Source organism: Eschrichtius robustus, chromosome 6, assembly GCF_028021215.1.
Source record: "Eschrichtius robustus isolate mEscRob2 chromosome 6, mEscRob2.pri, whole genome shotgun sequence".
Lineage (NCBI taxonomy): Eukaryota > Metazoa > Chordata > Mammalia > Artiodactyla > Eschrichtiidae > Eschrichtius > Eschrichtius robustus.
In genome coordinates, this window is record NC_090829.1 from 138,264,885 (window position 1) to 138,277,581 (window position 12,697).

The window sequence follows — 12,697 nt, forward strand, 5'->3', positions numbered from 1 at the left end:
ACGGCTGGCCGCACTGTCCTCGCCCCCAGTCCTCAGCCCCTAGACGTGAAGCCGCCCCACATCTGCGACACACCCCGCCCCTCCCCCGCCCCCGCCGTTTTCCGGCCGCCGGGTTGGCTGGGCAGGGGGCGAGCTCAGACCCCGGCCAGTCACAAACTCCCCACCTTAGGGTCCTTCGCGCCTGCACAGCGGCTTCTCGGGTCGACATTCGCTAAATGAACGATTCCCAGATAACAGGGGGTGGGGGTAGGTGGGTACTGTAATGAGCAGCATCATGCCAGGCCTGGAGGGGGTAGGCCATCCGAACTCAGCTCTCTTTTTGACCCCCCCCAAAATTAAAATATATGGAAAGCTCTGGCAGGAGCAGGTTCCCGTTACCTGGGCAACGGCAGGCCCAGCCCCGGAAGTCGACCCGCTCACCTTGGCACAGCTTCAAGATGGCGGTAGGCGGGCCCACGTGGAAACCCAGAACAGCGCGCCAGATGCTCGCGAGTTAAAGAAGCGAGCCGCAGCAGCAGGGGGAGGGATAGAGCGCCGCCAGGCCCGCCTCGAGTCCCCACTGACCCACGCCCTCAGTCGCCAGGCTGAGCGCTCTTTCCGCCGCGGGACTCCGCCTCTCGGCGTGCGCATGCGCATTGTGTTCCGGAAGCGCCACCGCCAAAACCGGCTGGGGTCAGAGCGCCCCAAAGCTGGACCCGGGTGCCGGGGGGAAGAAAAGCCTGTGGTCCGTGGACCGGGAACTGCGCTCTGAAAAGCCGACCTACGGAGTCCTTCCGTACTACCAGGGGAGGAACCGCCAAGTGCGCGCATCCCAGAGCAGACCCTCCCACCCCGCGCCTTGGCCCGCCAGCTTCCGCCTCGCCCCGGGGCCTCTCAATCCCGGACCTTCCCCCACTTCCTGGCCGAAGTTGCCTTGACCCCGCCCTGCCTCGGGCCACAGTCCGGCCTTAACACGTTGCAGGCAGCCCAGCCCCACTTCACCCTGCTGTCTCTGTTGCTGTACGTGTCCCAGGATCAGCCTAACTGGAAAGTTCTAGTCGTTTATGTAAATATGCCTCCCTACAGGAGATGGGGCTCAATTTCTGCCCCACCCACCCCACCTTGATTATCTCTTGCTTCCAAGACAGCCCAGCATGGAAAGGAGGGAAAAGTAACTTTACAGTGGAGAAACTTGGCAGACACTGCCTTGGCCAAGTGATAAAGGTTAGCATTATGTTGATTGCGGAGTTCCCAGCTATAGGACGGGTACTTCACCTGACATTCGGAGATGTTACTCTCCAAAACCCATAACGCTAGTTCTGTAACAGAGAACAACCTGGCTCTATATTGGATCTATTCCTTTAACTCTAACGGTTGTGTTGTTGCCTGTGCTTAGTCATGCTGGCTCTGCACCTTTGTGTTACGAATCGGAGAAAAAACGTTGTCCACAGCCTGAAATACACATAATAGTCCTTCCACGAGGCTCTGCCTCCCAGGCTTGCATTTTAAAGGCATAACACTTTTCATTTGTATAGAGATTAAAAAGTTGCAGAACTTGTTGAAGGTTTACCAGAACATCATGACCAGACCTACTGTGAACAGCTGCAAGAACAAAGGATTATCACACCCCTCTGAGTCTGGCCAGTACCAAGGGATCTGCAACAACCAGCCACAACCCCTCCCCTTTTGGTATAAAAGAAGCCTGAATTCTAACTTAGGTAAGATGGTTCCTTAGGACACTAGTCCGCCAGCTTCTCCGTCTGCTGGCTTTCCAAATAGTCACTATTCCTTGCCTCAACACCTCGTGTCTCAGTTCATTGACCTGTCATGCACCAAGCGGTACAAGCTTGAACTCAGTAACAGTTCTTCCTTGAGAATAACATGAGACAAACCCACAAACACCTGACCAGTACAACCGGCCCTCTGTATCCACTTCTGTGGACTCAACCAACTGCAAGTCCAAAAATACTAGGAAAAAAAAATTCAGAAAGTTCCAAAAAGCAAAACTTGAACTTGCCACACACCTGCAACTACTTACATAGCATTTACATTGTATTAGGCATTATAAGTAATCTAGGGATAATTTAAAGTATATGGGAGAATGTACCTAGGTTATATGCAAATACTAGACCATTTTATATGAGGAACTTGAGCATCCCAGGTTGTTTGTATCCAATGGAGTGTCCTGGATAACAAGGGACGACTGTACTCCTAAAAGCTGTCAAAGTTTGTGAAAAGCAAGTAAATTCTGAGAATCTGTCATAAACCAGAGGAAACTAAGGACACATGACAGTTAAATGTAATGTGGTATTCTGGAGAGAACCTTGGACTAGAAAAGGGATATTAGAGGGAAAAACTAGTGAAAGCTACATAAAGCACAGAGCTTAGTTAATACTGTTCCAGTGTTATTTCTTAGTTATAACAAATGTACCGTCATAGTGTTACCAAACTGAACTTGGGTCCACTCGCCCACAGCAAAACCAATTTCTGACAGCAAGTTGTGAAGGAAAGTACAGCATTTATTGCAGGGTCCAGCAAGGAGTACAGGCAGCTCATGCTCAGAAGACCTGAACTCCTCAGTGGTTTTCAGGGGAGCGTTTTTAAAGGTAACATTTGATGGTGAGGGCTGCAGAGTTCATGACTTTCTTCCAGTTGTTTGGTGGTGAGGTCACAGGGTGGTGTTTCAGGAATCTCAATCATCAACTTTGTGGTTCCAACCAGTCTGGGGTCTGGTGCTTGTGCTCAGCACGTAGTCACCATCCTCCGCCTCTGGGGGTGGGGATGGGGTCTTAGTTCCCAAAGAACAGTTCAAAGATATCCATCAAGTTGTTACATACATACCTTGGGGAGAACTAGGACTCTGTTTTATCACTGAACTATTGTCGTTACTTTTCTTATTTAACTGCTTTTCCTTTGTTTCTGCATTCCCTCACTTCCCTAATTAGTAACTGCATGTGCCTGCTCTTTGGAACCCAGGGAAGACCTAGGAGACTAAAGCCTTTTACTACAAACAAGAAACAGGGGACATGGAGGAGCTTTTGTACGTGAGAGTGCCTCACAGTGTCCCACTCAGTTTCAATAGTCAGATGTTAATAATAGGGGAAATTTGACGTGGAGTATATGGGAATTTTCTGTACTGCATTTGCAACTTTTCAGTAAATCCATTCTAAAATTTAAAGTTTACTGAAAAGCAAAGGGGGGCTGGAAATAGATGGTTCCAGATTTGGACCAATGAGTCAGTGATGTCATTAAAAATCAAAGCTCTTCCTAATTTTCCACAGTACCATCCTTAGGGAGTTGGCTAACTTCTTAGTTTGTTTCCTTATGATCTCAGGATAGTTGCTGCAGCTCCAGGCATCACATTCTCATTACAAATGCATTCAAGACAGAAGAAAAGGGGTAGATAAAACAGGTATTTTCCTTTTATGAGGGAAAAAAATCATGTATACTCCCATTTTCTAGAGGGGAATTGACAAAGTTTCTCTTCTTGACCAAGCTCTAGCCGGTCTCTTCCAAGCCCTCTTTTCAGTTAGGCCTCAGCCTGGGCTTATAAAACCTACTGACTAATGATTTCATCCATTCCCCCACCAACCCCCACGTTAAAAGACTTAAACACTAACACAGTTTTCTAATAGCTCAAGGCTGTGTCACTAGGATGACCTTTGTTCCCCCTTAATGAGCTCCAGGCTGCCAGAAGAATTTACTATTTGTTCTAGCCAACACCTGTCAAGAGGTCCTTTACTACCCTTTCTTAGAGCATTTACTAAAAAAGAACTTAAAATTTGTGAATTCTTCCTCTGTCCATTTGCAATATGTATGTATCTCCTACAACTCAGGACCTGAGTCTTTCTCAAGGACCTGAAAGCCATTCCTTCGAAATGTAATTATCAGATAGGATAGGACCTCTGTCTCCCAGTCTCTTTATAGCCCTGATGGGCATTTACACTCACCAGGCCTTTATAATTTTCCCCTGACTCTACCCAAGCCCCTCCATTCCCCCTGCCGACTCCCTCAACTTCTCTTTAAAACGTCCAGTCACCTCTGTACAAATCCAAGTTGAGTTCAGTTCATACTGGACACTCTTCCCTACTACAATATTATAATACTGATTAAAATCTGTCCTTACCGGGCTTCCCTGGTGGCGCAGTGGTTGAGAATCTGCCTGCCAATGCAGGGGACACGGGTTCGAGCCCTGGTCTGGGAAGATCCCACATGCCGCGGAGCAACTGGGCCCGTGAGTCACAATTACTGAGCCTGCGCGTTTGGAGCCTGTGCTCCGCAACAAGAGAGGCCGCAACAGTGAGAGGCCCACGCACCGCGATGAAGAGTGGCCCCCGCTTGCCACAACTAGAGAAAGCCCTCACACAGAAACGAAGACCCAACACAGCCATAAATAAATAAATAAAAATTAAAAAAAAAAAAAAAAAAATCTGTCCTTACCACTTTAGGGAAGGTAAGTTGGTGCAGCCACTGTGGAAAACAGCAGTCACTAACACGTGACTATTCAGCACTTGAAGTGCAGCTAAAGCAACTAAAGAACTAATTTTAATTGTATTATTTTGATTAAAATTACATTTAAATAGCCACTAGTAGCTTGTGGATACCATAAGAGTGTGGACAAAGAATGTTGCCTGCCATTTCAGTAAACAAAGGATCAAGCCATCAGCCACGGGGGGCCGACTGCACCGGTGCACACTGAAGGGAATTCAGGATGGAGAAAAACAGGATACTGGCTCTAGATGTTTCAGGTGCACATCAAAGGAATAATTTCAATAAGCCCAGACTCTTGCATCATCCCATACATTGAAAAGTGCTAAATTCATTAACTTGAGATGTCTGGTTTTCTTTAATTAGCAGTAATTGATGTTCCGACTACCTGGGTTGTTTTTATGTTTTGTTTTGTTTTTGCAAAAACTCCTACATATCCTGGCTCCTCCCTTACCTCTTTAGAACAGTCCCTCAGCTATCTGAGAGACTGTATCCCAGGCTTAAGTCCCCTAGGTTGTGCATTTTCTTTCAGTCGACAAGAGACAGCACAGAAATGAAAATGGTCTTATAGACCCCCTAATTCCTCTGTTTTAAGTGGTAAATAGTAAGGAAGAAAATTAATTTCCCACCGAGCTAATTTATGAACTTTCTGAGGATCCATTTCCTCGCTTGAAAATGGAGATAAGAAGATGCATCCTGATGAGTTATTTTGAGTGTGAGTGAGAAAGGGCTGCAAAGCCCCTCTGCACCTATACAGTTCAGGACCTGCATACAGGTAACCTGACAACCCTGTAAGTATCTAGTGAGGCAACCCTATGATGATTCAGTAAACACTCCCCACTAACACGCGAGAATCATCCAAGGATAGGGCAGTAGCTTGGCTTTCACATACTTACGGGAGAAAGCAGCACACACTTGATCCCTACCATGTTCTCCCAACTTATTCCACAACTCTAGGTTACAAAGACTTCAGTTCGAGCGATATTTTTCAAACACCACGAAAAACAAAGTCTGTACAAATGACCCATTTCTTCAAGCGCAACTGCGAAGAGTTGAACATCTGGGTGAATAGGAGGAGAACAGAGGATAGGGTTCAGTTTCAACATAGTCAACACAGCCCATCAGAACGATTCTCTGATACCAGGCAGGAAGTCGCCAGCAGCGACTTTTCAGCAGGACTGTCCTGCAAACTTGACTGATGGCCCTTCTCTACGTTCCCTGCACCGCGGGGAGGGCGCCGGCGAGCCCAGCCCTGAAGGGGCGGAGCCTGCGCCTGCGCTTGCGCGCTCAGCCTGGCCGCTCCGGGCGTGGGACCTGCAGGTGCGCGCTCTGCAAGCTCTAGATTCCGCGCACTCTGACGCGCCGCGCCGTTGGGAAAGCACAACAGGCTTGGCTCTCCACCCAAGGGCACCGCACGTCCAGCACCCGGCCATGTCGTCCTGCGCCCGCGTGGCGCTGGTCACCGGGGCCAACAAGGGCATCGGCTTCGCCATCGTGCGTGACCTCTGCCGGCAGTTCACGGGGGACGTGGTGCTCACGGCGCGGGACACAGCACGGGGTCAGGCGGCCGTGCAGCAGCTGCAGGCCGAGGGCCTGAGCCCACGCTTCCACCAGCTGGACATCGACGACCTGCAGAGCATCCGCGCCCTGCGCGACTTCCTGCGCAAGGAGTACGGGGGCCTCGACGTGCTGGTCAACAACGCGGGCATCGCCTTCAAGAGTAAGGGGCTGGGTGCTCCCAGGCGAGGCGTTCACCGCCGAGCATCTGCATCCGGGATGGGCCGTATCTGTCGGGGAATCGCTGCGGTGGGGCTTCTCCCGCCTGTGGGGGGTCCAGAATGACTCCCTAGGGAACGAGAAGGGAAGGGGGGAGGGGTGCAGCTAGAGCGGAGTCTGCAGGGAACTGGATGCTTTCTAGCCAGAGGGAACTTTGCTTCTTTGGCTCGGAATCCTGGGGACCTTTTCTAGATTGCCCCACAGCCTCTTTCTGATTGGACTTTGGGACAGTTGGGTTAATTTTTAATGCATTTTGAAATAAACAAGAAAATTGCAAAAACTGATGCACAGAGATCCCGTGTGTGTGCACCCTTTGAGCAGCGCCCCCCCCCCGTAGTGGTGCCGTCTTATAAAACCACAGGGCATTATCAAACCCCGAAATTCACACTGGCACAATACTACTAACTAGACACCACTTTTACACAAAATTCAACAGATTTCACGTGCACTATTTTCTTTATATCTTCCTATAGAATGTTACTTGATGGCTACTATTTATTCACTCAACTTTTCTTTTCTCCTAAAAGCTGTTGATTCCACACCATTTCATATTCAAGCAGAAGTGACTATGAAAACAAACTTCTTTGGTACCCAAGCTGTGTGCACAGAGCTCCTGCCTCTAATAAAACCCCAAGGTGAGTCTGATGAGGACCCCAAACTGCAGTGTTTCTGGCAAGATCTGGGCCCTGCCTGCCTCTGGTCTCATCTACAGGCCCCCCTACCTCTCCTGCTCAGCTCCACTGGCCTCCATCTGTGTCGCCATCCGGCCAGGTGCCCTGAGGCCTCAGGTCCCTCTACACACTGCCCAGGTCGTTGGTGCTCTCTGTCCAGCTGCTGTTTGCACATCTGGCTCTTTCTTCTCTTTCCATTCTGAGCTCAAAGGTCTCCTCTGAGAGGCTCTTGACTTGCTCCGTGCCCCTCACAGCGGCGTTCCCTTAGGAGTCCATCCCAGACCTTCTCTCCTCTGTCCCCCTCTCAGAGTAATCTTACTCAGGCTAGTGGGGTCTCTACTCCCACCAGTTCATTAGGCCCTACTAAAATGTCACCTGTCTAGAACCTTCCCAGAGCTCCAGGCACACATTTTGTCTTCTTGCCTCTCCATCTTAACCTGATTCCCATCCTTCCTCCCCTGAATCCCCCCACCTAAAACAAATATTTACAAAGACTCGTCCTTTCCCCAAATCATCTTGGTCACTGATCCCATCATCCACCCACCAGGATCCTGGAGGTCACCACGCCTGCCCGCTTATTGCCATTTACCTGGTCCTAAGAGTTGTCCTACTGATTTTCTTCCCAGGCCTTCACCCCCATCCCAGCTCTACAAACAGGCCCTCAGCTGTCATTTCTAGACAACTGTAAACTCTCCTAAGGGACTCCCCCCGCTTCTTGAGTCCTTTGCTTTCTGGGCATTCTCTATACTCTGCATGCTCACTCCTCCTCCCAAAAATCCTTCAGGAGTGAAGTCCAGGCCCTTAGCATGACTTGCAGGGATCTCCGTAATCCGACCTGCCGAACTCCAGGTCCGTTTTAACTGCCCTTCAATCTGCTCAATGTTTCAAACAAAACAAACTCTCCTGTTCCTTTGGGTTAAACTACTATAATACTTACCCCAAAGTAATGGGCCAGGAGGGGAACCACCACCCATTAAACATACCAAATAAGACAAGCAGATACTTTTAGAAAGATTAAGAGGCGTGGCTGGAGATTTAGTACATGCATTTACAATTTACCCTCAGCTTCTGCCCTGTTTCCCCATCCTGTCCTCCTGGAAAGTTCTACTACTTCTAAGAATTGGGTCACTAGGACCTAAAAAGTCAGCTCTTTAAAGTGTCACCTAATTCCTCCACTCGTCCCAACACTTGAGGGCTGCAGTGGAATTCCCTGTGTCAGCTGCACATGCTGTATTCCTCTTGGACCTCGTGCTGATGACTTCTGGCCCACCACTTTTCTTACTTAACTGGGCTGTTTCTTGCTGTGTCTGGGCTTTGTCCAGAAGGAGGAATGAGTACCCTCCGGATGTGCTAAGGCAGCCTCTGGTTAACAGTTTGTCTTGCCTCACGAAAGCTAGAGTAAATGGAATTTTAAATACATGCTATATTCTCAGTATGAGTGCAGCAAGGTTTACTTGCCTTTTGAAATAGGAGAATTCTTGTTTTGTTGGGGAAAAGCTGCAGCAGTTCACGTTATCATGACTTAATCGAGCATGTGATTCTCTTCTGAGTCTACAGTCTCACCTAATTGGGAGGAGAGGGCTCCAGATGGCTGGCTCTGATCCCTGGGGATCCAGTCAGTGGGAGGGGCTGGCATGGGACACACTGGGAAGATGAAGCAGCCACATCCAGGAGTTTATTACCTCGAGAGAACTTTGGATCTCCTGGTCAAGCTTCCCTAATACGGGTTAGTATTTTCACCGCTGATTCTAGACTTCCTGGGGTAGACTAGTTAACACAGAATAAAAAAGGTTGTCATTTGATTACTGATTATAACCAACCTAGAAGAAGTTGATAGTATTTCTCTGTCTACTGTCCAGGTTGAAGACCCATGAAAAAAATAATGTCAAGGGCCTTTTATTGATAGTAATATAGCTGCCTTTCCCGTTTACCAGTTAACCATTCTGACTTCGGCTCCTGCAGGTTTTTTTTCTTTCTTTATGCCTTTCTATATTTTGCATTTTTAATTCCTGAAATATGCATTATTTTTGTTGTGAGAGAGGCTTGGTCATGTTTTTGAGAGCGAAATAAATTATCCTAAATATAGCATCTCTGAATGGTGCTTACTGCTACATTTTGACAAATTGGTTCTATTCTATCTTAAGGACAATGTCATTTCTATTAATTTACTAGTTGCTTCTTACTCTTTACATGTTCTAGATTAGAAGGAGGACATGGAATAATTGACCCGTTTCAAAAATGTGTTCATCTTTGAAGAATGCCCGGAAGATTAATATGGCAATTTCTCTAAATCAGTTTATATATTTCAGAGAATCATTGAATGGGAGTCCTAATGCCATCTACTAATTTGTTTGTTGATATTTTCTGAACTTCCAAACCTTTAGTGGGATAAACATCAAAGCTAACTGACTATGGCAACATGACATGCCATTTCTGTTGCCACATTTTTCCCCATAGAAAAAAAGGGTTTAACATTTTTGTCCATGCCTGATAATTTTTGGTTGGAAATGGGACATTGCAGAATTTTATAGCTACTCTTGCTATTAGACCCTACCTCCCACGGGCTTGTGGTTGTTATTTGCTTATTTGTTCAGTGACTGGCTAGATTATTTTTTGAAGTTGAGTCTCCGCCCTCCTCCCCTTGCAGCGTGAAGTTTGTGATGTTTCATCTCAGAAAGTACAGCCTAGCTGAGACGCACAGTCACGCTGGGATTACTGTGGGTTTAGCAGAACACTCTTTTGCTGTCTTTTTCCTGGACCGCACCCAGCTGTTAAGCTCCACTACTGGCTGGCTGATTACTCCACTGTTTTTAACAAGGCACAGCATAAATTGCTTCACAGATGGATCTCCATCCAGTTAAATTCAGGCTGTTTTGAAAGAGTAGTTTTGGTGGTCTGTTCTGAACCGAGAAGGGCTCTTATCCTTATCTTTCTCTAGTTTTCTCTGGCAAACTTGCTGACTTACATGATTTAGTTTATATTTCTAACAAAGCTACCAATCTCCTAATTGCTTTTCAGCACGACTTCCATTGTTTTTGAGAGTGCCCTGAGGGTCGAACTTCCCCACACTCTGTTTCAAATGAAATCACATCCTTTTGGGAGGGCGTGGGACCTCTCAGTTTTTATGTCCTGACTCTTTCCCCCTCTTGTGCAAAATCTCTAAGCCACAGGTCTGAAGATAGAGGCAGGGATGATGACACTTCTCTTTGTGACACTCCTGCTTTAGGAGCTGGGAGGGAAGAGCAGCAGTGGTCTCTGGTCTTCTCAGCTTGCCTCTCTTTGCGTGATACTTCTGCCTTACAAACAAGCTGGGGAAAGGGCAGTCTAGGCCCCAGTATTCTCAGGATGTCCAGCCCAAGGTAGAGCCTTTGTCCCACAAGTGAGGGCTGGGTCAAAGAAGGAAGTCCTCACCTCCTAAATGCACTTGCCAGGAACTGAACCTCTGCAACAGGTAGCTGAGAAGCAGGATGAGAAATGCTGATGTCCTACCCATCTTGGGAAGATACAATAGTCTTATGTTCTCAGATGCACCATCCTAGAGTGAAGTTTCCATTGTTATGGCCAGAAAGGGGGAAAGGAAGGAGCAGGTCATGGTTGAAATACCACAGAACAGACTCTGTTCTTACCTGAGTTGTTGGAGATATTCGGGAATAAAAGTTTCTTCATTTGCTGTATGCCCTCAGGACCATTACCAGAGACTTTAAATAGTTCAGTTTTTAAAATAATTTTCACAAGTTGTTCTGGGTAGTAGATTCACAGAATTCTTCCCATTGTCATTACTTATTTCTTGAGTTTAAGTGAAATAATTCATTCCTGTAATTTTCAAAATAATTAGATGTAATTTTTCAAAACTTTAGAAATAACAGGTTGTTACTTATAATAATAAAACAGATAAAACCCAATGAGTAACCCCCTCCCAAAATACGTTCTCCTCCTTCCCTAATGTCCTCTTACAAGAGGACATGAGGACATAAATCCTGTCCCAAATTTGGCATTCGTTGTTCTCGTGCTCAACCTTTCTATGTAATGACTTGTGTTGTATTTTAGGCAGAGTGGTGAACGTGTCTAGCTTTGTGAGTGTCAGCTCTCTTAAAAAATGCAGCCCCGAACTGCAGCAGAAGTTTCGAAGTGAGACCATCACGGAGGAGGAGCTGGTGGGGCTCATGAACAAGTTTGTGGAAGACACAAAGAAGGGGGTCCACAGGAAGGAGGGCTGGCCGGAGACCGCATATGGGGTGACGAAAATCGGCATCACGGTCCTGTCCAGAATCCAAGCCAGGAAACTGAGTGAGCAGAGAGGAGGGGACAAGATCCTCCTGAATGCCTGCTGCCCAGGGTGGGTGAGAACTGACATGGCGGGACCCAGAGCCACCAAAAGCCCAGAAGAAGGAGCAGAGACCCCCGTGTACTTGGCCCTTTTGCCCTCCGACGCTGAGGGGCCTCACGGACAGTTTGTTTCTGAGAAAAAAGTTGTGCAGTGGTGAGCTCACTCACAGCTCCACCCATGGGCCCGATTATGTTCCTGTCCCAATTTCACAGAAAGGACACTTATACTGTCAAAAATATCCCTATGCAAAAGAAAAAAAGAAGAAGAAGAAAAAAAAGAATCAAAATATCCCTATCAAGTCCTCACTGGGAAATGGCTACTAATTCTGTGAAGCCGTTTGTGTTTCCTTCTGTGATCCCAGGGGAGGAAAAGTGGGATGGATGACAAATAATAAATAAAAGTCAATAGATGAATAAATAGTTCTTTATAAATGTCCATTTATGCAGACTTTTAAAGGCTGAACCAGCTCAATTACTCATAATTGTTGGACCTACTTTGGAGGACAGATGGGTGTCCACTCTACTATTCGTTCTACTTTTCTGTTTGAAATCTTTTCAAGGCAAACATCTGAAACCAAAAAGTCTTGGGTCTGCCACCTTCCTGCATGACCTTGATCAAAATACTGTATCCCCTCAAATGTAAACTGGGGATAATAGTCATAGGATTGCTGTGAAGATTAGTTGCCCCTATATAGGTGACAATGTTGAAATCACATTGGAATTGCACAAGTGTCCTGTATCACGAGTCCCTGTGAGGCGGGCCCAACACCACCCAGGGCAGTGACGAGAAGCTTCGTACTGCCCAGCACCACTCCTGGCTTCCACAAGGCCCCAGGGACTGTCCACCACATTCCCTCCCTTCACAGAAGCACTCTGTGTAAAATTCCGTAAAAATAACACTTAATTGGGTATGCCACTTATCAAGCTGACATAAAACAAAACCAAAATATAGGCACTTTTAGCAATCCTAAGGATTATGTAACCATCCTAATCAGTGCCTGGCACAGAGTACGAGCTTCATAAACAACCCTCCCACGTGAGGGCACACTGGGAATCCAGAGAGCTGGCTACCCTGCCCGCTGAAAGTCTAATCACAGGACCATTTGCCCTACTTCTTTGTTTTGATTTTCTCTTAAGCAGGCTGGGGGAGCTACATGCTCAGAAGCAACCCCCCTCAGTAATTTTTTTTTGCATTTTAGGAAAAAGCAACCATTCCCATTCTGCAGGGGATGATGGGCCTGGCCCAAAACAATTACTCTGCACGCTTTTTCTCCCTTTGGAGATCTGCCTAATACTTTCTGGTCAACTGCCAGGAATCCCTAGCTCCCTATTAACCCTTCACCCTCCACTTTTGCCTGGGCAAAGCAACCTCTACACCCTGCAAACCACTATGCCTCTCAGAGCTGGGATCAAAAGAGGATTGTGTATGGTTTGGCTGAGGATGGGCGTGGGGCGGA

The 12,697-nt window shown here is 47.2% G+C and overlaps 2 protein-coding genes and 1 long non-coding RNA gene across 5 annotated transcripts in view; 1 reads left to right on the forward strand and 2 right to left on the reverse strand.

Annotated features, from left to right (window-relative positions):
* Window positions 1-777, reverse strand: part of SETD4 (SET domain containing 4) — a 423,911-nt gene extending 423,134 nt beyond the window's left edge. Inside the window, exon 1 of one of the 3 annotated variants that reach the window (XR_011074349.1) lies at window positions 421-777. The gene's annotated coding sequence lies outside the window, so the exon portion shown is untranslated. The other 2 variants (XR_011074350.1, XR_011074348.1) reach the window with 2 other exon arrangements.
* A 1,700-nt stretch (window positions 778-2,477) lies between these two features.
* Window positions 2,478-5,684, reverse strand: LOC137766567 (uncharacterized). The gene is made up of 2 exons (XR_011074352.1): window positions 5,364-5,684; window positions 2,478-2,748 (listed from the first exon to the last, which is right to left on the reverse strand). It is a non-coding gene; the product is annotated as an uncharacterized lncRNA (long non-coding RNA).
* A 79-nt stretch (window positions 5,685-5,763) lies between these two features.
* LOC137766566 (carbonyl reductase [NADPH] 1) lies at window positions 5,764-11,668 on the forward strand. The gene is made up of 3 exons (XM_068547039.1): window positions 5,764-6,187; window positions 6,771-6,878; window positions 10,962-11,668. The coding sequence occupies exons 1-3, from the start codon at window positions 5,899-5,901 to the stop codon at window positions 11,396-11,398; spliced, it is 834 nt and encodes a 277-aa protein (XP_068403140.1). The 5' UTR covers window positions 5,764-5,898; the 3' UTR covers window positions 11,399-11,668.
* The last annotated feature ends 1,029 nt before the right edge of the window (window positions 11,669-12,697 follow it).